This window comes from Zonotrichia albicollis, chromosome 1 (genome assembly GCF_047830755.1).
Source record: "Zonotrichia albicollis isolate bZonAlb1 chromosome 1, bZonAlb1.hap1, whole genome shotgun sequence".
NCBI classification, from domain to species: Eukaryota; Metazoa; Chordata; class Aves; order Passeriformes; family Passerellidae; genus Zonotrichia; species Zonotrichia albicollis.
In genome coordinates, this window is record NC_133819.1 from 47,400,569 (window position 1) to 47,428,197 (window position 27,629).

At 39.2% G+C, this 27,629-nt stretch overlaps 2 protein-coding genes across 4 annotated transcripts in view; one reads left to right on the forward strand and one right to left on the reverse strand.

Moving 5' to 3' along the window:
• Window positions 1-27,629, forward strand: part of SEPTIN7 (septin 7) — a 177,908-nt gene that overhangs the window by 41,728 nt on the left and 108,551 nt on the right. The window lies entirely within an intron of this gene.
• On the reverse strand, window positions 1,148-21,514 carry HERPUD2 (HERPUD family member 2). 3 transcript variants are annotated; one of them, XM_014266264.3, is made up of 9 exons: window positions 21,022-21,514; window positions 15,643-15,720; window positions 12,162-12,275; window positions 10,053-10,210; window positions 5,165-5,251; window positions 4,398-4,520; window positions 3,774-4,097; window positions 2,489-2,576; window positions 1,148-2,157 (listed from the first exon to the last, which is right to left on the reverse strand). In XM_014266264.3, exons 1-9 carry the CDS (start codon window positions 21,166-21,168, stop codon window positions 1,996-1,998), a joined length of 1,281 nt encoding a protein of 426 aa, XP_014121739.2. In that variant the 5' UTR covers window positions 21,169-21,514; the 3' UTR covers window positions 1,148-1,995. The 3 variants fall into 3 exon arrangements, with proteins under 3 accessions (XP_014121739.2, XP_005485922.2, XP_005485923.2); XM_005485865.4 differs by having other exon boundaries at window positions 2,489-2,603; window positions 21,022-21,511; XM_005485866.4 differs by lacking the exon at window positions 5,165-5,251 and having other exon boundaries at window positions 2,489-2,603; window positions 21,022-21,506.

Below are 27,629 nucleotides of genomic sequence, written 5' to 3' on the forward strand. Positions count from 1 at the left end.
TCTGCGTTTCTGGTTAAAGCTCGCAGAACGCCTCCCTCAATGTCCAACCAACTACCAGAATCTCTCATTTCACTATTTCAACTTTGTGAAACCTGTCAAACTTATCCTTGCCTAAATACTAATCAGCAGTGACAATTCTACACCTTTTAACCGAACCACGGGTAACAGCATATGAGCAGCTTTTTGAATCTGCTATAACAGCAGAGAGCTGCCACCAACTGCTTCCTACAGCATGGAAGACAAACCAACCTGAATAACATTGGTAAGAAGCAACAAACTGCTGCTGATAGCTGGATACTGTCAGGTCATAACTGCACATCTTACAGGTATACTAACACAAGGACAAAAAGAAAAATAATAAAGGAAAAACTTGGTAAAAGTGAGAGGGAGAACACACATGTCAAACAGATGAAATTTCTTCAATATATTCCAGAAGTAAGGCCTATTACATACAAGACGCTTGTGGCACTCCTTTAAAAACCCAAGTTTTTGTAGCAGGTCTTAAATTATTAGTCAAGTTAGATCCATCTGCCAAACTAAAAAAGGTAACTTTTCATGGACAAGGTCTACCCGTTTTATGTATACCTAGTAAAGAACCTAAACTTAGAGCAGCTTTCTGTAGTAAAAATAGGAAGAAAACGTCATAATAAAAAATTACTTATTCATCATTGCTACCTATACAGCAAATAACATAACTGATGCTTTTAAGACTTACGTTTCTATTTCTCCTCTGACAAACTTGTGAAACTTAAAAGGTTTTCTTTTAGTTTAAAACTTGGCTGCATAGCAGTTTAACAAAATCAAGTGAAAAATAAATCCCTATTTATCACTCAATCAGAATATTCAGGAGCTTTGTCCTGTACTTGAGGTCAAACAGGCTTTACTTTGGTGGTAGTGTAACAGAATTTTGCAGACGTTTTTAAGTTAGAGAGCACACCATAACTTCAGAATTAAGAACAAAACCGAATGTACCTTCTTGACTATGTTTAAGGAAAGCAACCAAAAACCTGACATAGCACTCTGCTCTCATGTGCCATTTTCCTTCTCAGTTTTAATTAGGTTAATGAAGTTAAAGAACACAGATAGTGTGGTGTTGAGAGCTTGTAACTGTATAGACGCTGCTACAAACACATCACTTTGGTCAATGTCAGTAATGCCACCATGATAACTTTATTACACTCGCAAATTAATCATATCCTCATCCTTAAGGAGGCACAATTTAGCCATTTGCATTCAAATATGCATATAAACATCCAAAAGAGTTACCATAACAGTCTTTATTAAAAAACCTAATGTACATGTTTTGCCCCAGCACAGCTATATTCTCCTTAAAAAGTACTGTATGTATCAAACATTTAAGGTTTATCCCATCACTGCCAATTGTCTTTGAAGAGCTGTCAAATACCTCCAACTTTAATGAATGTCAGTACAGTCTCAAGAAAAAGCTCTCAGCTTTTTAAACGAAGAAGCTTACTATGTTCTGACATGAAGACAACATGCCATTAACAAGTAACCCTTGTGTTAACTGCATTCTCTCAGGAATTATGTAAGTTCCAAATCCCATGTGAGAATTCATACCCTGCATCAAACACAAGATTAGTTATTCAGGTAAATAGAGAGCATTTGGAAAGGTCTGTCAACGTTCATACTTTTAACAGCTCTTTAAAGAGGTAATGGTGCAGATTACATACAAGCTCTTTGCATCAGAGTAACACACATTTGAAAACAAAACAAAACATGGAAGACCAATATCTTTACATTTTATTCTTCAGAAAAAGAAGAATCTTAAAGAAAGCATTTAGTAGTCCACTTGTGCTTAAAATAGTCAATGCATGAGAAAGCCAAAAGAAAAAAAATACACATTTTTGTACACCATGATCAAAAAGATAACATTTTAAATTTTCAGAAATTGCACTGTATTTAGAACACTCTCTAGAATCTGCTCCACTTCTACATATGGCTACTGAGGCTGCCTGACACAGTTCTTTTTCCACTTTAATTGCCAACCTGTGGAGGCCCTTCAGGGATCAGTGATGTGAAGAAGGTTGTGATAAAGGACCAAGCAGAAGCCATGAATCCAGGCTGCTGCTCTGTATTGCCATCTTCACCTGCATCTTCTCCGTTGTCTTCATCAATCCCATCATCCATAAGTCGCTCCTTTAAAAACAGAAATTGAAGCAATTCAACTGCTTCTTTTCAGAATTCTGACACAAGGTAACCAGCAGTATCTTCCTACATTAAGTGACTTCTCTCAGAACAACCTCCTGAAGTAACTAGCATGAAGAAAGTCTGTGATTCAAGTAGAGACAATCAGTAATTGTCAGACTGGAGAAATACAGAATTTAAGCAGCAGGCACAACCTGAGGACAATGCTGAAAGCTTTCTGGTTAAACCAACTTCATCCCACAAAAGCTGGCTTTCTGTCCAGGCACTACAACATACAATATAATACATAGGAGTCTGAAAAGACATGTCTGCCCTTACTCACCATCTCTTCAAGATCAGGATTATTTGCATGTTGCCCATCACGGTTCACTTCTGCATTATTGGCTGCCTGTTGTTGGCCTCCCTCTTGCCTAAAGGGAAACCATCCAGCTTGGTGTCTATGTAAGAAAGCGGAACAGTTGAAAACCTCTCTTTTGAAAGGAACAAAAAAAATTTTTCGTCTACAGCTCACTACTGCAGCAAATTCTGCAAGTATTTTCAAATGAATGAGGTTACATCTATTTTTCTGTGATTCATCCTACTAAACTGAATGGCTATTCTTCAATGTTTGCATTAAGGTCTTGCTGTTTACAGCCCTCAGTTCCAGAAGACAAATAATGTACCACAATTAGGTGATTAAACATGTAGAATATGGGTCTCCTCCCCATTTTTAAGCACTGAGGTTAAGTAAGTTTTCAAAGCCAGACTTAGTTTAAATATAATTTGCTGTAGAAAAAGGCAATTTAAATTTCATCTAATGCTTGAACCACATCACCACTGTAAATAAAACAAGCCTATCCTACATTTCCAAGCATCTATATCCTGACTTCAATTACCTTACCTGTATGAAAGAACAGTCCTAGTTAGGACTGAGACTACAGTGTAAGGAAACTCAGTGAATGACATCAGTCCAAAATACCAAGCATTACTTCTGTTTTCCACTTCTATTTACATCATTAAGGTATCTCCATATGCAAAAGGAAGTGATGACAACAGTACTGGTATTTCTCTACTAAGCACAGAATGTGCTTAGGTCTTTATGACATATAGTTAAAAAAATTTTACATCTCTGTATTCTACCAGATCTAGTACCCCACTATTACAGTGCCATTAGCTAAGAAAACTTACTGCACACACCCCTATACGTTATTTTGGAAAGATATTTGAGCTTTGCTCTGCAATTTCATATCCAAGCGGTAAATTTAAGTTTATGCAAGTATATGATTGACCTATATGAGCTTCCTTCTCCTCACAGACCTGCTTTCTAAATTTTCATTCCAAAATGCTACATTTCAACAATACTGATCAATTAATATCACCAATATGTAAGAACATTGTGTTTCAGGTATAAGAGGTGTTCAGCTCAGTGTAAAAACATTTTGAGAATTACTTTTCTTCACATCAGTTTCTCTATTTGTTTAAATTTGTTTTTTTAACAGACACATCCTATTGTAAAGGAGCAGTGTGTAAATTTTTGCACGTGGATGATTTTTTATTTTAAATGGAATAAACATCAGCACCATACTCCACATCTCAGATCTGCAGCTATACTCAACTGTTGTACTCACAAATAAACCAGCAGCATGGCTCCCATTACCATGACAAACCGACTGAAAGAAGAATAGAAGTATACAATGCTCAGAAGAATTGCAGCTCTAGAGAACGTGTACATCCAGTCCAGCCAGTCCCGGTTGAAGTCCTCTTCATTCACTACTGGGCCACCCTGTGCATTCATCTGAACATTTTGGTTTACAGGCCTGTTGTCCTGGACAGCTACATTTGGCACTGCTGCAGGCTCATTTGCAGGAGCGTGTTCTGAATTCACACCCTGGGCAACTGCAGATCTCGCTGGCTCAGTGCTGGAAGTCACTTGGGCTGAAACAGCAGCTTGGCTAAAAATTTAAACATAAACCTGGTTTGTCAAAAAACATGCACCATAATTACTAAGCCTGTCTTCTTTGCTACAATTCCAGATGTAATACATGTCAAAACAAACTGCATTCTCCCTTAGAGTTTTATTTACTAAGACATTAATTTAATTCTAATTCAAGACTAGATTTCACAATTTGCTAGAGAAAACAGAGTATAAAACAGAGCTAGACAAAATAAACACTGCCATTTTGATCCTGAGAAAAACATTTAATATATTCTTTTCACTAGTGTAGCTCAGTACTAAGATAATGCAGACTTACTATTGCATGTAGTACTGACGTACATACATCTGTTGCCACCATATCATCTGTAAGGGACTGAATGCAGGATACATGGAAAATCCAGCAGGAGCACCTTGGCCTGGAAATTGGTTGCCTATGTTGCTAGAAAACAATTTAAGGAAAAATATTCAGCTCTGAATTGTGACATTTAAAAAGCGTGCTAGTATTAAAATACAATTAAAGTAGCATTTCTCCTCTCATTTGTTCCCCTAAAATAACATGCTGAAATAACATACAGTAAGATCATCTAACCCATTCCAAAAAAGCATTACATTTTCATAAAAGAAATGAATAAGCAAAGTTATTTCCATAGAAAGAAAATTTTGGTTTGCATTTAGTATGTGCACTAGCTGTGTCTCTGGGACAAAACAATGCTGGAAACTTTTCAAGACTGTGCTAACTGCAGAAATCCTTTCATACAATTCCTTTCAAATTCAGAGGTCATCCTTAAAGGTCTACTAGAGGTCTAAAGAGAAAATTCACTATCTTCTAGTTTTCTTTTAGAAGCAGTATCTGAAATATCACCATGATCAGAGACCTGAAGAAATAACATAAGCAAAGACAACAAACAAATCTTTCAGATACAGCTTCTGAAGATTGCAACTAAGAACACTGTAAAGGATTTACTTCCCCCCCTTCAATATTTTGAGTATATGTGATTCTGATTCACATGCAAGAGAGATAAAACTCCTGTACATAAGTTTTGGTTGGTTTTGTCTGCTATAAGACTTCTTATCCTCTCTTACCTCCTAGAGCATATAGCATGTTTTGGCAAGATTTCCAACTCTTTCCCAAAAGATTTTGATGTAGTGAACTGTAGTAAACCAGGACATCTTTCAGGACAGCATGAGAGTATAAAGCATGAAGAAAAGTTTATTCAGACTGCAGGTAGCAAAAGCTGAGACTGCTGTAATTGTACTGCAGACTACACCTGTTCCCTAAGTAAGGCACTCCCTGCAAAGATATCACCAAGAGATTTCATTAGTCTACCAGGCATTCAGATATACACGACATGCCCAGAAAGAAAGATGGGAGGAAGACATTAAAATCTTTTTTCCATGTTACACATGAATAAGTATTGCACTGTAATTCTGGACAAGAATCTGCCATGCAACACCATGACCTCTGCTAAAACTGTTGTGTTTGCATTTAGCTATAACCTGTTTTGACAACAGTTTAGAGGAAAACAAACCCAAAAAACCACCAAAAGTACTTTCCTGATACCAAACACAAACTGAAACACTCAGAGGCATTATTCAAGGTTTATTTCAAATATTGAAAGGGTTAACTAGGAGCTCTGCTGATGCTGTTTATTTATGCATAATTAATGTGTTGAAACAGCAATGCCATGGAGCTACTGTTGAAAAGCATTAATCATGATTTACAATTGCAAGCTATAAGAATGTGTTTTTCTCTCCCTGGAACTGGCATACACTTAGAGATAAGACTCCTCCATAATTCACAAAACATTTGACCTCAAAATGTAAAGATGATTTAAATATTCTACATGAGTGTCATTAAGTACTGTGCTGAGACAAATCACTGAGCAGTGTCTCAATTTCAAGCAGGTAGAGTATCAGATGAGGTTTTGAACAGGCAGGATCACTCACTTCCACCTCAGCAAAAATCAGTACTACTCAACTTGCCTGGGTTAGTTCTGAAGGAATTTGCCACTTCCTTTTCTCACATACAGATTTTAGGGTTCTTCCTTGTAACTGCTACGTTGACCTCTAAAAAAGTTGAGAGGGCTTAGGCTAAGCTTGCTCTCACAGATACATCTTTTAGAAATGTCACTGGATTTGAGCCTCGCCTTTCTTTCAAACTCTTTTGAAAGCTGCTTTCTTGATGTCTTGAAGCCTAATGGCAGATTAAGTAGCCAGTCAAACAAGACAAACCACAGAAGTTCAGCTGTCATGCTCTTTTCTTTCACATGATTTCTTTCCCATTCAAATATTGTGGTGGTTTCTAATTCTATTTTCCCCAATAGGTTTTCTAGAAGACGTGACTTTTTGAGAAGAAAGACTTAATTTTTCAAGACTTGGCTCCATTAATTGAGCAAAAGTAGACTGGCTTACAACTGGCTTCTGGCTTAGAATGCTAGCTAGTACAGCAGTATTTTCTTTGCTCATCAAAAATCAAATGGAGGCAGATGTTGTCAATTATACAGCTATTACAGCTGCCATGATATTAAGTCAGCTTATGAAATTCAGAAACAACTCTTTACACTGTAACAATGTATTTCAGTGAGAAGAACCTCCACAAAGAAGAGGATCTTCCCAGCAAAGCAAGGCAGCTTGCTGTTCAAGGAAAAAGTAAAGTAGCACAATACCTTCTCCTCTCTTTTTCCAAAAGGAGGAGAAAGAGGTAGGAAGCAGAGTATATCAAAAGAATGGCAGCAACAGTGTAAGAACAAAGAAGCCAACAGGATCTGTATAGGCATTCCAAGACTGGAGAACAAAGCAGAGCAGACAACAGAAGAACAGTTGGATAAGCCAGAAAACAATTCAAATGGTAGAGGAAGCTTCAGAATATTCTGAAGAGAGACACAGTGCTCCTCAGGATGGCTCAAAAGCACAAAACTACTTCTTTTGGTCTGTGGAAGACACCCAAATAAACTAACCAGCACTGAATTTGAAGGTAAGGTTGTCACAAAGATACTGCTCACCACAAGTGAAAAAACAAAAATTTTTATTCAGATTTAAAAGCCTGGAATATCAACTTCAGGCAGCATTTCAGTATCCTCTGCTATGATACCTGCGACTCAGAAGAAAATACAGAGCAAAGGTGACTGATGCAGCAATGTATTTATGTGTGGGGATATACTGCATGCTGTCAGTATGTCATTTTGTTGTTTGCTTTCAAACATTACTGTGTGTACAATACAAAAGCATTTCACTAGATGGGCCACCCACACTTGACAAATGATTTCACTGCCTTGATGTCTCTTGTCTGTTTACTGCTTCCAAGTGCTCTCCAGCCTGAAATGTGAGCCCTGCCAGGGCTGAGCCCGTGTGTTCTGTTTGTGCCTCTGCAGCACAGACCCTGATCCCCAATAAAGTCCACTGGAGCAGACAATGCTGTGCTTGCTCCCCACAGCTGAAGAATCACTTGGTACATACACAAACTACTTCCCAGTCCCACCTCAAGTCTGGAGTTCTTAGAAACACTATTTGCAAAAGCTTAAAAGCAACAGAAGGTTTTAATTTTTTTCCCTGTAATACTTCAACAATCTGAACTAAATGCTGTTTTCCCAAAGTATGTTCAACTCTCACACTGCAGCTTTAAGCCAGGAGCTGAAAAAACATCAAAACCGTAATTTAATCATCTAACATCCACATTACTTATTTGTACAAGTCAATCAAGTATTGCGAAACACCCAAGGAAAGCGACTCTTACATAAATTTTCAAACACCTGGTGATCTTTCCCTATCAGTAGTGCCTATATTTCATCATGCAAGAATAGCGAGAATAAAAATTGTTTGGTCATGAAAATAAAAAGAAAAATCAACAAAGTAACACCAGTTTCAGCTATGAATCTTCATTTTCCTAGCAAGTCCTGATCTGCACATAAATTACATTAAAGCTAGATCCCACTGCCCCAAATGATGTTTAAGTGGCAGCTAAAAGAAGAGGGTATTTCTTTCTGCTGGAATACAAGCAGCAGTGCCTAAAAGCAAAAGCAGATGCATCTGAAAAGACTACTGAAGCATTAAAAAGGGTTCTTAAAGAAGCAAGCAGACTCCAGCAGGCACTGGGCACAGATTATTTCAAGTTGAGCAGAGCCAATACCCAACAGTCCACAAAGATCTACTTCAAGTTCTGACAGCATTCCATTAAAACACTTTCCAAAAAAAAAAAAAAAAAGGCTAGGATTATTTAGAGTTTGTTTATTTTGGCATTTCTGTTCAGATTAGGAATGCACTCCTGGAAACCTCCAGTCACTTGCTCTTACTACAGTTCTGTTTGCACCACAGAATGCTCTTGGAACACCATCTGGATTCCTTCTGGATTACACAAAATTGAAATACGTGATTTGGGTGCACTGCCAATGCACCACAAAAACAAGCAGGACCCTATTCCAGGTAACCAAGCTAGAAATAGTCCAAGTAGGACTGAAACCCCTGAAATATGTACAGTCATGTCAGGTTCTCTGCACTTCTTTCAGTCCACAAATCCACTTCTCTCAATCCACATTACATGCTAGACATAGCAAGTCACAGACTTAGTATTTTTAAGGTAAGTTATTCCTTCTTTCCAAGACAGCAATGTCTCCCAAACTGACACAAATTAATTCAGCCCAAAGACTAAATAATGGTTCTGCTGCCTTTTGGAGTCCACAGCCTATTCAGTTCACCACACTTGACAAAAACTCAGAATATGTCTATGTGAAAAGCTAATTAGAAAAATGTTAAAACTTCTTACAGATTGGTCATTCACACAACACATAATAAATTGCTTCTGGAATTAATTTACATTACATCAACAGCAGTCCTGGCAGTCAACCTGGTGCTGCCTAGCTTTGTCAGAAGGGCAAGCATGACCACGTCTGTGAAGATGCATTTCATCAGAATAACAAATCTCCACCCACTCTTGCCATTAGATAGTACAATTCAGATAATAATAAAAAAAAATAACAAATTCAAGATGAAAACCAGCAAGAAAAGTCTAAGTTAACTGTAATGAAAGCATGTAAATTAAACTGAAACTCTTTTTAGTAAGTTTTAACAGCTCCTGGCATGTTTCCTTTCCAGCAACAGAAGCAATGTTACTGTTAGCACATTCATATTTTAGGGGTTTTTGTTTCAACATTCCCCAAAGCAGGTTTCTAGAATCTATACAGTACTGGAAGAACACCTGGTCAGAAAGGAAGCTTGAAAGTGGCTCCCTGAAGAAATGACAGCTATCATCTCAGAACATACCATCCTCCTGTTTTCCTGTTTTCCCCTTGGAAGAAGCTACTACTACTGCTACTAACAACAAAAACATGTTTAAGCAGCTGCTAAGGTCACATGGCTTAAAATTACTAAAGCTGCTTTTTAAGCACAAAAAAAAAAGGACAGAATTTGAATAGCTATGCAGTAAGAGACCTGATCTAGACTTGGTTACCTTTAACTGGCATGTATGAAAATCCTTAAACATTCTGTTGTAGATACACAAGCACTACATGTACTCAAAACACCTGTATATCATTTCTACAGCCCAAATATGGAGAAATGAAAAATTGCATCTCTTACATGTCAAAAACTAGAAACCATCATATTCTGCCAAGAATTTAGTGCTGGTTGCTAAAATAAGGGACAGAAAAGACAACCAGAAGTAGTAATTCTATCAGTTACATTACTAACTACATCCACAAGACATTAAAGCTGCACTTCTCCAAGAAAACTGAGGGCAGGAAGCATAAAGAAAAATAACAAAAGTCAGCCTGAAGGGGAGCACCAAGAGCACTTCCTCTTTGACTGACTTCTGGCTAAAACCACTAATTTTCATATGAAAACTTTTCTAAATTGACTTATGCTTCAAGGTGAACTAGCCAAATGGTTTTCCAGACTGTGAAAAAAATTTAATTGCAACTGAACATTTAAAGCATTGTAAAGAGTATCAAAGAGTGAGGATTGCTTCAGTCTCACTTACCCTTGCATTAAATAAGGGAACTGGTGGCTTGGCATGGGATTGCTGTGTGCTTGTGGAAGATTACGATGCCTCACTCCATCTGCACTAGTGTTCAAAGACGTAGAAGCAGCTTCTTGGTTTGTGGGTGAGGCAGCAGTTGATCCACAACGGTCTAAATTCTTAAAAATAAATAAAATCAAGGTTGTGGATCTTTGGCACAGTTATAAGATTTACCACGGTGTCTTAAAAAACTACTTTCATGTTTTGTCACACATTTTAATAAGAGTGTAAACACTGGGTAAGTCTTCTGTGGTTTTATTGGTTCTGGCAAGCCTTTGTAAAAACAAATTCAAAATTGCACTCAGGTGCAAGAGGGGAAAAAATAAAAGAATTTTTCAGAAAGACTCAACACTTGATAGTTTCCAGAGAAAACCACAAGTCACTGGGAATCACAGTTTCAAAAGGCTGAAGCAAACTAAAACTTAATTGAAAGAATATTTAGCAGGAACAGAAAGTCTAGTGACTATTGTTAACAGAATTAACTGCAACTTCAGGATATGACCGTCTTCAGAGACAGTGGCTTAAAACACCATTCCCTATCCTTATCTTTAGTTACCCCTTCTACTCTTCACCCTCTTCACTGTGCCAGCTGCCCAATCCAAATTGCTGCACTCATCACTGGAAGGGAGCTATCAATGAGAATAGGGAAACAGCTAGGAACTACTCAGGCACCAAGAAACACACCTAAACCAGTGTCAGACCCCTGGTACCTGGCTTCTAAACTGTCACCATAACAAGATTACAATGGCGCCACTGAGATGCATTATTTCAGTTGTAATAAATCCCCAAATCCTGTTGCTAAGAATTACTGTAGTATTTACTTAGTCAAAAATCCTCTTTAACTTTGACAACTCAGGAAGTGAGGAGGTGCAATTACTTAAGACATCTATACCACAAAAAACACAAGAAGAATTTACCGCTAGACCAGTGGGGGTGGGGAGGAATAAAAATAAAAAACAAATAGATGGACAAAGGCCATTCAAGCTTTGGGTTTAAGCTGCTTCCTCCAAAGTGTTATGAACTTAGCACTTTGCAAACTGCCTGCTTTAAGCAGTCATTAATACAGTCATTCAAATACAACACTGATAACTGATGTACACAGCAATAAATACTTGCCAAGCAGGCCGCCTGAGTCCTGCCAGTAAATAGAAATATAAATAAAGCCTTTGAAAAGATGATGTAGCCACAGTCCCCTCTCTACTATTGCTTAAACTGCTTGTGTTTCTGACTGTCACACAGCAGCCTAACACAGGCCCTGTCAACAGCAGAATGAAGGCAGACAGCTTCAAAGGGCATTTCCCATATGCTGACAATCCACACATCTAAAATGAAATGCACCTACATTGGTATTTTATATATCCCTTTCTGACTAACCTTCAAGGGTTGCTTAGTGAAACTGCCAATTCTGGAAAAAAAAAGAACTACCAAGTTCTCAACAGAAATATCTGCTTTTAAAACACAATATAACCAAAGACCACCATCATTTTCAGAGGGGAAGGCTCAAAACACCAAAAAAAGCATGTTCTGTTAACAATTTAACTAATAAAAGTATTAAGAACACCTGCTACTTTTGACTGCCTTACAGATGCTATGACTAGCTCCAAGTTCATATATAAATACTGGCCAATTCCTGTCAAACAAAAAAACCTGGCCAAGTTCCACCTGTATCTCACAACAACAGCAATATTTTTATTGGTCTCTCAAATTTTCACAAAACAAATCTCAACTTAGTTTTTCTAAAATTCTGAATACACTCTGCAATTTCTGCCAAAGATACAGAGATATGGAGAGAAAGGGAAGCGTTCTTTGCAATACAGTGTTAAAAAGAGTAGCTTAGGAAAAGTAGTGCTTTATCATCTAATAAACATAACTATTACAATCTGAAAAAAGGTCATCTTTGCTTAAATGCAATTACATCCTTAAATAAACAAGTCTAATTGTACAAATTCATATAGCATGCTCTACTTTCAACACACCATTTTACAGACAAATATAAAAAGTTAAAGAGAAATTAATGGCAAGTTTCCTTAGTGTAGAAGGAAATCATGTCCTGTGTATGAAAAAACTCACTGAGCTACTGCTGGAGGTTGACGGTCCATGACCTTCTCTACTGGTGCTGGGTTTTGGAGAACTTGGGGGTGTCCGAGATGTACATACCAGGTGAACCATATGATATTCATCTTGCTAAAAATTAAAGAAATCAAAGAGCTAAAGCAACAATATTGGAGAAACTTACAAGTAAAAAAAGTCTTTAAAAATTCAAAGTTGTAAGCATTAAAGAAATATTATACAAAAGAGACCACAGAACAACATTTGAGTCCAGTCCAAGAGAATCCTACTGTTTCAGAACTAACGCCTTCTTAGAAGCTGTCCACAATAACATATGGAACATTGACTTTATCCCAGTTTTCCCTAAAACTGTAGTATAGCAGAACCAATGGAAGAACTCCAGGAAAAGCTTGAGGAAGAGTAACTGTTGGAAAAATCTCACACCTTTTACAGGGCTAAGTTTACCTAAAATTAGGAATGCTTACATTTGCACTGAAGTCTATGAAGTGTGTTATTGAATAGAGACATCAGGGTACATGAAAAATGTAGGCACTGGAATTCCACAAGCAGACCAAGGCAGGAACAACATGCCAGTCATTGCATGTTAGGCTTGACCCAAGCTTGGCTCAAGCCTGACATGCAGCTGAAGGGCCCCTGCAGATATTCCATGCTCAGGGAATGTTATTCAAAGTGCTGGGTGGGGCTTGAGTATTCCCAAATATCTGAACATGAGGAAGCAAATGCGTGCCACAACTTGAAGCCATATAGCAAGGCCATGCCAATTCTGCCAGAACTTGCTCACCCCAAATCTGAAGGCCATAACTTCAATCTGAAGCTATTTCACTGTACCAAATTAAAACACTCCCTTACATGGCCATAGCAACACAACAGCTATGGCTCCATATTTAAATTGCACACTGCAGCTTCCTCGGTAACTAAATTTTTAGCAAGAGGAGCAACAAAAACATCCCTCTATCCTCTTCTGAAATCAGCATGGTGTAGGCAAGCTGCCATTTTTAATGAGATGACATTCAGAAAATCTGCATTTGGAGGGGTTTTTTTAAACTACATATAAATGTGTTATAACAGCCATGTACCCATTTTTATGGTTTTGATCTTTTGGAATAGAGAAAGCTACATAAATGCTTTTACACATCACTGTGCATTACTGCTAGCACAGCCAATGCACACTCAGTCTTTTAAACTCTTTCCCATGAACTTTCCCTAACCCCAAGCACAGCCTCACTGCTACATTAAGTATAACTTTACCAGTCAGTGAGAGCAAGGATCAGAAAACACTGAACACAGGTGATCAGCACTTTGGCCTTGTCAAAAGCCTTGAACCTAACTAATCACCTTCTTCCTAGATAAGAATTTATGCCCCTGGGAAAGGCAAGGAAAGCAAGACATACCACTGGTTAGCCTGCAGCATACAGCTTTATTAAATGCAGCAGTTTATTGTAACATACTTCTATTCATATGTAATCTATTGGACACCACTGTGCCAGAAGAGTGTCACAACTTCCAGCCTTGAGGCATTTTGTGTCCTTGAAATGACTGGTTAGTACCAAGGAGCAAGCATCACAAAGCTAGACTCAGCAATTTAGTAAGTCCTCAGATAATATTAGGAATTTATAGATAATCCAGTAGGAAGATTTTAGCAGAGAGTGAGACTGAATTTAAGTTTAATCATGTTTTTCCAAAAGCTCTCAAAAGCTTTAGCACAAAAACTCCTCTTCTTCCAACACAAAGTTCTAACTTTGTGTTTAAGACTGGTGTGCTTTCAAATCCACTGAATTTCTCTAACCACACCCAAGGCCTATAAGTGCCATTATGACATTAAAGCATTATGCCAATGCTCTGAAGTCAAGCACAGCCCAGCCCCTGTATGGTGAAGGAAGACATTGGTTACAAAGTTTCTCCTCTATCACATATACAAAGTTTGAAATACTGTTTTCTAAAGCGAGTGCACAGCAAGCAGGCCGAGTGAATTTAAGGAATTTGGATTTCATTTTGTACTTAGCAAGCAAAACTAAGCTTTGAGATAAGTTTTGTAACCATTTCCTTGAACATTTAAGTGGCACAGGGCATACACTGGTTTGGAACAGTCCAGCTTCAGTTTTCTAGTAAACCTATACATAGTAAACTACAAATACCTTCTTTGATAAGAAGTTTAATCCCATTTAATAAAAACTATTTCAGAATAAAGATTATAAAGTGTTAGTCTGCTGAAGCAATACTCAAGACTCCTCTGCATCTGTTTCTCCATCTTAATACTGAAGTTCAGGTGCCCACTAAAGGACCATCCACATTTGGAGACTTTGCTCCACAGGAAGTTTTAAAATGTGACCCACACACTCTTGCAGCCTGTAGATTAATTTTTACCTCAGTACACTAGAGAAAACTATCCTTACCCACAGCCAGGTACTATATTATGGAGTTCATCTATTTCACAGGATTAAAAACTGTACAAGGACCTAAGGCATTTCCCCAATAACAGCTATTGATTCATCCTGAGCTGTTTACAAAGAATTTAGACAACTCAAGATAATGCATCATGTTTCCTGTCACCATCAAAACTGAAAGAAAACTTTTTTATAATCTACCCTAAATATCTTGTTCTATGTATTTTTAAAAACTTTCCTAACTTTATGAAGTCCTTATTACTTTGGTAGCATCAATCCAAGCTATTTGAGCCAGTTTGAAAACTAAGTGCATGTGTGCATGAGATGTCACACATATTCAGAAATGGGATCTAAATGTTGACTGAAGAATCCAAAATTAGACTAACAGAATTATTTGTTCCAATAGGAACCAATAGAATTTTTTTAGAAGTATGAAATGAAAAGAGCAAGAACCAACAAAGTTTCAAACATCATCAGGAATGGTTAACAGCTGCCAAATCAAGACCAAGAAAACAAACAGCCTTCCCAGAAAATTATTCAGGAATTGAGAATTCTTGGTTCTCCATAATTAATATTCTACTCTTTATCTGCTTATACAAATGACATTTTTGACATAAGTTCTGGATTTAAACCTCTCTGAGAATCTAAATGATGTCCCAAATCAACACAAATATGCTGTATAACTCCATTTATGTGACAGTGGTGATTGTCCAGAGAAGTCAAGGCCAGGGTGGAGCTCTAAGCAATGTGGTCTAGTGGAAGGTGCCCCTGCCCAAAGCAGGTTTGTAACTAGAAGATCTAGAAGGTCCTTTCCAACACAAATCATTCCATGATTTTATGATACAACATATCACTTGCTTGGGACTTAGCATAGCCTGCTTGCTCTCCCACCAATTGGAAACACCTCCTCTACCCACAATTATCATAATCCTACACACAAGGCATACTTGAAAATACATTTTCCAGAAAATAGCAACATTATATGGTTACATCTCTCAATACAATGAAAATTTCAAGTTAAATAACACAAATCTAAATTCCTATTTCCCAAAACCAGGGTTTGATCAAATATTGTATGGTGTTGATATAAAGCTTACTTTTCTGAGAACATCTTTCAGCTGCAGATGATCAGGAAGCAGTCTGCCAGAATACACCAGTCTCTGATCCTTTGTAGACTAGGAGATGGGGACAAAGAAAGGAATTTAGCTTTTTTCCTGCTGCATATGTAGATAGCTGGAAATAAAAGGAATTTTCTCATCTGCAAATGTTAAGTCCAATCACCAACAGACAGACTTAAAAACATTTCAGAGGCTTCATAAGTCCAATTCACAAATTACTTCTGAAAAAGAATTATGCTATTAAGCACTCAGCAAGAGTGTCATAACAATTAACACTTAAGGATAAATGCTTGTCAAGAAAACTTTCAAGTACATTCAAAAATTCCTGTCTTTTAGTGATCTGTTCTTTACCCTACTCCTGGTCCCAGTCACCTTCTGAAAATATAGACAGAGAAGTGGCTGGGGCAAAGAAAGTTAGCAGAACAATGGAATGCCAATTAAAATACCCAGAAGAGCACAAATTTCAGTCTTTTTCAACAAGTACTTTCGCTACTAGTGTTTGCCCCCACCCTCAAACCCCCTCCAGACAAAAAAAACCCCAAAAAAACCACAAAACCAAAACTAACATCATTACAAAAAAACAAGAAGGAAAGCATTAAAAAGCAAGAATCAGCAAAAGGTTTTTTGTAAGGTAGCCTTCCTACCTGGGTAAGCTTTTTTGTCTATTCTTACAGTTTCACAGTTTAAAACAATCTAGTATTGTAAACAAAGATTGTATTTCTTTTTTTAAACAAATTATATACTGTTCATATTTTAATAATTATGGACTATTCCACACAACAGAAATAACAACAGAATTACTTTAAAGGAAACTATTTTAGGTCCCTATCTACAGTAAGATGTCCAGTATGCTAAGACAATGAGCATACTCAGTCAAACAAATCAAAGATAATCAAATGCTAAACAAAGAAGTCTGGCCTACCAGTAGTGGAACAAACACACATTATCAGCATGAACTATGTGAAGAATTTCCCCATCATGCAAACACCAAGCCTTACACCTCTCCTCTGCCTATCCCAGCCGTCTGCTGCTCACTCTGCTGGCTTGTTCATGCTAATGCTAAGACAAATAGCTGAGCCCCAGATCTCTGTGATTACGAAAAGCTTTCACAGAAGTTTTGACTTTTATTTTTGTTGCAACAGCCTTCTACAGATCCCAAATAATTTAGCAGAATACAGAAATGTTATAAAATTGTTTGGGGTTTTTTTACCTGGAAAAAAATATGGTCATATCATCAGAACAAAACAGAGATTCAAAGCAAATAATGCTAATAAGTACTCAGTAAATCTGAAGCTTTAACTTTTCCCCCAAAGCCATACTAGCCATTCATGATTGAATACAAGTTTTTTAAAAAAAAAATAACTTGCCACATTCTGTGCAGAACTGTTTATCACTTCTATTTAAGAGTCATTTTCTCTACTGTTCTGCACTTTTCTGTATTTTTAGTTAGTGGCCTTGGACAGTATTTTTATGTCTCCCAACATGGGGAACTAGTTATTTGCAGCTCAAATTGATAATATACTGCAATACATTCAACAACAACGCTGTACTATTTCTATTTACACTTAAAACAACAAAAAATGCCTGTCTCATGTCAATAACTTCTTTTGAGGCATACCATTTTGTTGCTCCCTTCAAGCATGAACAGGCTACCAGCAGAATGCAAGCTTGCATTCTGTGTTTGGGAAAGGACTGAAAAATCAGAATTTAAGCATCAAGATTAAAGAAAACTTTCATTTCCTGTAAATTGGAGACTTGTTGCTTTAGACTGACCAGTACAATCAGAAGAAAAATTTTAAGAATCCTTGTTTCTGGGTCCTGAGACAGATTATCTGGAGATTAGTAAAAACAGATAAGCACTTAAAACAAGGAAAGCCCAACAGCAAAAACCCTTCAAATTCCAAATCTTTAAATCATCATCCAGCATAGCACTAGTGTTGTTTTGCCTGTCTCACTCTAATGGGGCTTTCTACATGGTCCCTTTCAATTGTTCTCTTCAGCACCTCATGAACCAGCCCCTCTTCCGTCCCCTCTCATTAAACCATCTTCTCAAACAAGATATAAGTCACTTTTAAATACGAGTATTATACAGAGGTGAAACTGGCAAGATTAAAACAGCCCCTCAAAGCTGACTACACGGCCTTCAGTAATGCATTTTAACTCCCTACAGTAAAACCACAAAAGAAAAGGTTAAGCATCTGTTGAGTACTGTAATGAGGAAGATGAGGCCTTAAACCCCATGCTCTTACCTTCATAAATTAAACAACTGCCTGAGAACTAAAGGATTATCACCTGCAATTCTCACGTTGAAAGCTTGCAATTCTGAAATGGATTTTTTTTTTTAATACAGATGGAAGAAGAGGTAATACACGTGGAAATACAGTAGTTCACATATACGCCAAAGTAAATGGAAAAGGCATTCAACTCATCCTCTGCCAGAGGAAATTTCACTGCCACACCTCCTGCTTCAAGAACAGGACGCTCACTGCTAACTGAAACACTGAACTGTGATGGAAAAACACCTCAAACCACAAAATTAGAGTAGCCCCATTTCCAGAAGAAAGAATAAGGCACGAGGAATATTATTCTAGAACCTAGAGTGAGATGGGAGACAGTTTGCAAATCAAAATCCAAAATGTACGTATTCAAAACTAACAACTCCAGAGCTACTGGTTTGGAATTTTTTCCTCAATTTTTCATGCAAGACTTCTTTTGCAATGCTTAGTCCAAACTAGCTATGCCCAGCACATTACCAAACACCAAACCTAAGGCAGTGTAGCAATGCTCTGTAGGAACACAGGTGATCTCTGAGCTATCCAGTTGCAGCTACCAGACAGGGATTATTTTAGTTCACTAAGCCTCTCTCCCATTCTTCTACAGTTAATAAAAAACCAGACAACCCCATCTAGTTGGAACTGTAGGCAAATACTAGATGACAGGTACTGTGGGAAATGAGAAATAGCAGTTTTCAATTACTATTTATGGGTGTAATCAATGCAGCAGTTAATGCAGAAGGTAGGATCTGCCAGACTGAGACACCCAGGCTGATTTTACAAGAGCCTTGCGTTATTCTATATAAGTATTTCATTTAGGGACACTGTAACTGCAGTACTCGAGCTGTGAAAACTGGTGCGACAGGGAGCAAAAGTACTGAAAAATGTGAATCTTAGTTAAGATTCACAAACATAACACCCTTCTGAACCTATTTAGCTTATGCAAGTACTTACTTTGCAAAGTGTATCAACTTTAATAACAACTAAACCGATCTAAATCTGCCTGTATTTGAAATTTGTATGTATTTAGGCAAGAAATTTACACAAATTAATCTGGAAAACACTGCCTCAAGACCTAACTTCTCATTTGCCTATTCTAATCACCTCACTTTCTAAATATGCTTAATAAATTTTAAATTTAATTAGGACACTTACAGTTATCATAATTTGCTGAATAATTTACAGATGCACATACAAGAATGAGGTTCAATTCACACAGAAGACTTGAAATACTATGTACAGCAGGGACAGCAACTGACTTCTACTTTACACCCTTCAAGAACACTTCAAGGCCTGTAGAGTCTCTGTGTTCTGGTGTATTCCCACCACCTTAAAACAGCATTGTAATAGGAATTACTTCCAGGACCTATCATAGTGAGGGAACAGAGAAATCAAGCTTTTAACACTGATCTGGTTTAAAAGGAAAACAAAAAAAAAACAAGGGGAGGTGGAGGGGAGCTCCTAAAAGCAAAAGGATTTACATTTGAAAAAAGCAGTAGCACTCAAAAATATATTTTTGATTTCACTATACATAGGAGCCATTCTATTAAATACCTTTCTCCTCTCCTATGTTATAACTTTAATTTGAAAGGTCCTGTGAAATAAAAATACTGTGTTCAGTTATTAGTTTAACTGCAAATGCAGTAAATCCAAATTAAACTGGAATTACTAAGACAGTTCTCATTAAAGAAACTCCCCATTCTTTACCCCAGAACAAACCTGGGTGTGCTGAACTAATCTTGCAATACTGAGAGGCATGTTGAGGAATCTATTTTCAACAGGAGAAAGATGTTTCAGGAAACTGAAATTTAACACTATGCTGCTGTTCAAAGCCTACAGTGCAACATGCAAACCTCTTGTTCACTATGGTTCTTTCCTTTCAGGAGCTGAATTTAGCAGGATCATTCATAGGATGAGTAAGAAAATCAGTGTTTCACAAACACGTCACTGGAGGAAATTCTAGTGAGGAGGACAAAGTAGCAATCAGCTGAGTGGTATTTTTGTTTTCCACAGCAGATAGGCTCTTTCAGCAGAGAATTACCCACAGCAATAACTATATTCACAAACTCTCACAACTGTTTAACAGATGTCAATGTACCAGTGACACAGACCAAGTTGTTGGCTGCTTTTCTTCTTCTTTCTCCAAACAGCAGAAACCCTTTTTGAGACAAAGCAACCATTTTACTTTTCCATGTCAAAAAAAATCAACAATAACAGTAATTCTTCTACTGAACTAGGTGAAAAATAATTTAAAATATAAATGCCACCTTCTTCTGGTGTTTTCTAAAGCCTGATTGTAGGCCCCATAGGCTGCTGCAGTTCTCATACCCTTCTCTGGAACAAATTTTTAAATATACCATTCTGCACGACTGCCATTCTGCACATATACAATATTATCATCTATTGCCTATGCTTTTTTCATAGCCCCTTCTAACTGCCACATTTACAATTTAGGAGGAATAAAGCGTATTGCCCTCAGAAACAAAAAAAGCTATAGGTATTAAGTTTCAAAATACAGTCACAGCTGTCACACAAGTTTGTATAAACTTGACAGCAGAATTTTCCACACAATCTCAAGAGGAAATAATTTTAGAGGTAGGTCAGCTACATAATTTCAAATAATTTTATGAATAAACATCTATCTGCTCCACATCTCAATGAATTCCCTAGATCCTGTTAACCGTAAGTATATCACTTGTACTTTAGAACAGACAGAACTCTTAGTCAGTGCTCTTAGATTTTACAAAAATCAGCCTCAAATTCAGTTAACTGAGATACCTAAATCTCAGTTCCCAAATAAAAGATAAGTGAAGCATTAGTAAGCATCTTGAGCGATATCGCCTTTCAGGATGCTACACTGCGATCTTGTCACACGATGTAAAAGAGCAGCTTCATATTTGTTACACTGCCAACTTCCCTGAAAGCAGAGGGCCGGCCATCGCCTTCCCGCAGGTCTCTCTCCGGCAGCAGGGCTCTTGTTTGTTTATTTAACAAGGCTTAAAGGGAAGTCTCACCGCCTGTCCCCAAGTCGCCGCAGTGCCAGCCTTATCGCCAAGGCGAGGGAAAAGGGCGGCCAACAACTCACCGGCTTACTGGGGTACACCTTGGAGAGGTGGGACTTCAGCTTGCCCACAGTCCACTCCAGAAAGCAGCTGATGGTCTGGTCGGTGTATTTCTGGTTGGGGGCCTTGATGATGAGGGTCACCGGGTGCTCCACCACGCTCTGGTCCATGCTGCCCGCGGGGCCGGCCGGCCCTGCCCCGCTCTGCTCCTCCTGCTCCCCGGGGACACGACCCGCGAACCTTTCGGGGGGCTCCGGGCGGGCTCAGCGGCCGGGGCCGAACTTCCCGGGGGAGCTGGGGGAGCCCATCCCCGCGCTGGCACTCCGGGAACCACAGCCACAGGAGATCACAACCTCGTCCACCACGCCCAAGGAAGAAGAACCAACGCGGCACTCGGAACGCGCCCGTCCGGACCGAACCCTCCACCCACAGCACCGCCTCGGCCTCCGGCCGCTGCCGCCGCGTAAAATGGAGGCCGGAAGCGGCGGCGCCGCTGCGCCCGCCCCCCGCCGCTCCCGCCCAGCGGCACCGGGGGGCGCCCGCGGGCCGCAATGGCGGGAGGGGGCGCAGAGTGTGGGCCGCGGTGCGGGGTGTGGGCGTTCGCCGGCTGCTCGGGTCGCCGGGCTCATTCACAAGAAGGTCTCAGCGACTGGAAGGCTTAAACGCTTCTCAGCATGGGAATTAAAGCTTTGCTGCTTGTGTGTCTTGCCTCCGTCACGGTTGCGTGGGAATGCCGCAGTGTAGTTAGCCCAAATGGCCTTGTGAGGTCAGGAAATGCTATTTTATAACCAGACTGGAGGCCTCAAGGAATCACCAAATCACAGAATAATTTGGGTTGGAAGGGATCTTAAAGATCATCTGGTTCCAAGCCCCTTGCCAAGGGCAGGGACATCTTGCAGTAGAAGCAGGTTGCTCAGAGCCCCATCCAGCCCAGCCTTGAGCAGTACCCGGGATGTGGCATCCACAGCTTTCCTGGGCAGCCTGTGCCAGTGCCTCGCCACCTTCACAGTAAACATTTTCCTCCTCGCGAATTTAATCTAAACCTTCTCTCTTTTTGTTTGAATCCATTCCCCCTTGTCCTGTCACTAGATGCCCTTGTAAATAGTCCCTCTCCTGCTTTCTTGCAGGTTCCTTTCAGGTACTTGAATGCGACAATTAGGTGACCCTAGATCGAGCTTTCTCTTCTTCATGCTGAACCAACCCCACTACCAGCCATTTTTTCTAGGAGAGCTGCTCCATCCCTCTAATTGCCTTGGTGGCCTCTTCTGGACTCGCTCCAGCAGGTCCATGTCCTTCCTGCTGGGACCCCAGAGCTGATGCAGCCCTGCAGGTGGGCTCTCAGCAGAGCAGAGCAGAGGGACAGAATCCCATTCCTTCCCTGCTGGCCACGCTGCTCTGGATGCAGCCCAGGACACGTTTGGCTCTCTGGGCTGCAGATGCACATTGCTGGGTCGTGTCCATTCTCTCATCCATGAGCACCCTAAGCCCTTCTCCCCAGGGCTGTTCTCCATCAGTTCATCCCACAGCCTGTGCTGATACCAGGGGTTGCCCTAACCCAGGTGCAGCACCTTGCACTTGGTCTTCTTAAATCTCACTAGATTCCCATGGGCCCACTTCTTGAGCTTGTCCAGCTCCCTCTGGATGGCATCACAGCATCACTCAGCCTGGTGTCATCTGCACATTTGCTGCGAGTGCACTCAGTCCCTTTGTTTCTATCATTAATGGAGTTATTAAATAACACTTGTCTCAATATGGATCCTTTATGTTGCTCAAGAATTCTGTCTAAAGCCATAAAATAAGCTTCCGAATTTCCAGGTTAGCACTGCAAACTTTTAATCATCAATGTGGTTTTTCAGTTGCTGGGAAGAAAATACTTTAAAGGATAACCATCAAGGTGGATGGATAAAATGACAATCGATAAGGGAAAAGTTCAGTTCATTATACTTCTCCTAAATTTTTACAGTAAAAGTTGGCCTCATTAACTTGACAAAAAAATTTTAAAAGGTTATAAAAACCCAAATTGTCTCTTGAACAAACAAACAATGTTTCTTTCTATTCCCTTCTGTCATCAAACACTGAATGTAGCTACAGACAGCTCAAGAGTTTCAGACAGGTTTGATTTTTCCAGTAGATAGTGTCCCTTTAATGCCAAAGAATCAGACCTTTAATTAAGCTGGAGAGAGGCAGGAAGAAGTTTGCTAATGAAGAGAGGACCATAAGGAAATCCAGCTTCTGAAGGGAAAGATAAAAAGAAAAGCCTGAAGGAATATCATTAGCCCCCAGGACCTAATTCTCCTTTTTAAATAAAACAAGGATGCAGACAACTAATGTTGGAATTTGCAAAAGCAGAGGAAACAGCCCTTATTTTTATGTTTATTGACTTTTAATTACCTTTCTGTACAACTATGCCTTTGCAAACCTCATGTTTGAGATGGGGCATGAGACCTCAAGCATGTTCCTACAGCACCTGTTGTCTTTGAGATTGCTTATCAAATTGTAAATGTGGACAACTGGTATTTGACAGCACCTTCAGCTACAACACTTGACATGCTCATACCAGCTTCCCAGTTCCCTCCCTTGTTCTATAAGAGCAATTGTTTGCTCTTGAAATTCTGATCATGCTGTCACTACCAGAGTATGTACTTGGAATTCCTGGGAATTTCCAAGAATAAACTGGAATTTCCAAGAATAAACTGGAATTTCCAAACACCTGGCAGATATTTGTACATAAGGCAATGGATCAGCTAGCTGATCATGGGCACTTGGAAGAATTAATATGCAAAAATCAAGTCAAATAGTCCATAGAATTTTTCATTCAGAGTGGTTGAAATTTTATTGCTTGACAATTTGATGGTCTGTAAATACACACAATATTTCTACAGTGCGCATTTTAACTACTATAAAAATTTCAGACTTTTAACTACTATAAAATTTCAGACTTGGGATGACTGAGAAATCTCCTGAGTTAGAACCTGAGAACAGCAAGATCCCTTTGGTGGTGGCATTTTAGAAGCTGCATGGTGTGCCAGTTCTGCGAGCAGATCCCTGCACTGTGCACAGGCCCACGGAGGGCAGCATGACACTTGCAACAACCTCATTTTAGCACTAAAACTTAAAACCTTGTAAAAATGGCTCAGCATTTATTTATGCTCCAGAAAATCAGACTCATAGAATTATAGAATTATTTGTGTTGGAAGGAACCTTAAAGACCGTTCCAAACCCCTGCCATGGGGGCATAAATGTCTTATGAATACGAATTGTGAGGTATCATATCTCACCAAGAGTCCATTTGATATTTTAACAAGCAATAAATTATGTCATTATTCTTAATTCTTCTCTGGCTTGACATACCTTGACACATCCACAGTAATAATTTGCATATTTGCATATTTCTATTGTCTGTGACATCTCTGTAGTCCAGAGGAAAAATTTCGGCACATCTTAAAGAATGCCAAAACTAGTCTTTTTTGTTAAGGAATTAATGCAGTAAAATGTTATAAAAGACTGAGGAGATCATCTTGACTCTTGAAATGTCTAAAACAGGTAGCTGATTTGAGAGTGGGGCCTTCTTATACAGCACTAGCCTATCCATGAGGAAATTCACAGCCTATGAGATCCTGCATGTCCAGGCTCTTAACTAAAGCACAAAAGATGCATGTATAACTAAATTATCAGAGAACACCCAAAAGGGGCCATGAAGATGGTGACCGAGGGGGAATGAAGATGGTGGTCTAGAGGGGGAATTCATACAGAGGGTGGCTGAGATCACTTGGCTTGTTCAGCCTGGAGGAGACTGAGGGGAGCCCTGATTGCAGCCAGCAGCTTCCTCACAAGGGGAAGCAGAGGGGCAGGCACTGGTCTCTTCCCTGTGGTGAGCAATGGTAGGGCCTGAAGGAACAGCAGGAGCTGTGCCAGGGGAGGTTTAGGTTGGGCAGCCACCAGAGGGTGGTTGGGCACTGGAACAGGCCCAGGGGAAGTGGTCACAGCATCGCCCTGACAGAGTTCAAGAAGTGTTTGGACAACGCTCTCAGGCACATGGTGTGACTCTTGGGGTGTCCTGTGCAGGGCAGGAGTTGGACTCAATGATCCTTGTGGGTCCCTTCCAGTTCAGGATATTCTGTGATTCTGTGATTCTAGTTCATGCTGATATCCCTTTATCATGCTGCAATAGCTCAAAATCTCAAGTTATTGGCAGTAGAATACCATCTCTGTTTCTCCATTATTTTTATTAATTTATTTATCTCCTGATAAGGTAGTATGCAGTCTAAAAACTTGGATCATTTCTTTCTTTCATTCCTCTGCAGAAGCCAGCAGGGCACAGCTTAGGCGCTGTAACATCACAGCGGTTGCAAGATGAGTTACAAGCTGAGTTGCAACTAACAAATTCAGCCTCTTCTGTTATTTATACTAATAGTAGGGGTCATGTGAAATGTCTGACCTGTATGTGGGATGACAACCAGAAAGAACTTGAGAATCTCTATGCTCAGACACATCAGTTTTCTCCAACATTTTTTCAAAACTCTGCCTTTCCATGGAACAATCACAAGGATTCCCACATTCCTTCTCCAGAACAAATGATTTTGAGAAAATCAGTATTTCAGTTCTTGCCAAGATTTTTTCTTATAAACCATAGATTTTACATTTCAGTTGATGATTTGGAAAACTTGATTGACGGGGAAGAAAGAGTGGGTTTGTGCTGGTTTTGCTCTGTTTAGTTGTATACATGCAGCCAGAGTGGTTTATTCCTTAAGAAAACTAAGGGAAAGGTCATGTTCACATGGATTTTCTCACTCTGGAAGTGTGTATCATCTCCTCAGTACTAGAAATATTACAATTCCCAACAGCACTATAGGAATTTCCATAATGGATTTCCGTCAGGAAGAATGTCTCTGTAAGCCTTTTTGTTGCCATATTAACAGCACTGACAAACAGGTTTGACTGCATGTCTTTTGACAAGAAGCATGCAATTTGTCAGTAATATTTCTGATATTTCTGTAAGCAAGCAAGCTGAAATGCATATATTTTTAAATATAATAATGGGCTTCTCAGGTTTGTTTTTTTTTTGGTCAAGACTTATGCACTTATGTTTTCTATATGTACCAGTTGATCCTTCCTCTAAACTTTTAACTCAGTGGCCAATTTCCATCAAAGATCACAAGGGGTAGCAGTCAGATATTTAAAGGCTACAAGAACTATGGGGCTATTAGGAGAGAGAGAGAGAAACTTTACAAACTTATTCACTGATAGGTACGCTAATCTCTTTCCTTTTAGCCACCAGAGAATTCAAATGGAGCAGACTGAGAAGGAAATACAGCAATACTTGTTTTCACTTGCAAATAATGTAAAGAACAAGACAGTTTAAGGCCCTACAAATCTGCAAGGGGTGGCAGTCAAACATTGGCAACATGGAATTAAAACATTGCTAAAACGGCCATTGGAAATGTATCAAAACTGGCTATTATCATGGGGCTTTTTAGAAGGGTGTTTGTTTTTGTAAAAAATACTATTTCCATTTAGCAAATTCCTTGTCTTTTTATATTTCAAATAATTATAAGTCACTATGAAGAAAAATTTGAGACAAATCAGCATTTCTACGAAGAATGATCTCTTGCAAAGCAGTAAATACAGGAAAGTCTACTGAAACAATTGATTTTTAACTTTGAAAAAGCCTCTGACCTTACTGCCCACCAGAGGCTACTGATGAGATGAGTGCTGTGATCCAGCTTCTGCTCCCATCAGTAGCTTTCTTTACTCATGTGACGTCCCATTAACATTAAGAGACCTGTCAGTCTGCCCACATGAAAGAAACTGCAGTCAGCTCCCACAAAGACACTGATAGGGCAGAATATGATAAAATGACACTGAGAGCTGAAAAAGTGTTTCTCACTCTAAATGTTTCCTTGTTTTCTGCTACTTGCTTGACTTTCTTTTGAGGTTTAAAGCCCTTTGGAGCAGAGACTATTCTCCACAGTGCCTGCCAAGCAACGAGCTGGCTGTGTTTTAGGGACATGTATGAAATGTGGGAGGTGCATTAATGTCTGCAGGAACTGGGGCTTCTTTGTGCATCATGGCACAGCCCATGCAGCCCCACAGTTCTGGGTCCATAACCATAGAAGCAATAAACCCAAAAGGATCTCTCATAATTTGAGAACAAAGCAATACTTAATTAAAATAAGAAGAAACAAAGTGTGACCCCTTTTTTCATAGTTCTTTTCACTACAGCATATAATTAGTTTGTGGAACGTGCTACCTAAAGATAATCCCAAGCCCCAGTTTTGAGGGCAGTGTCAGGAAGCATTTGATTAGGGAAGGGCAGAGCTCATGGTAGGAAAGGAGTAACTTGTCCCCCAGCTAAGAACAGAGCAAGTGCAGACTGAAAAGGTGCCTGTTTCATTCTCCATAGCATACAAGCTATGTTGAAGCATTGCCAATTAGAGTATCATCCCTTTCACCTCCAGGAACCAGTAATGGACTCATCTGAATCAACAGCGATGTAAAATTTACTGTCACTGAAGATCACTCCTTCCTATAGTCTTATTTTTTTCTTTGAGTGTGTTCAGGGCTAAAAACATAAGGAAAAAAACCAAGAGACTTGATGGTAGCCAGAATTTTTCATGCTCAAAGGAGAAGT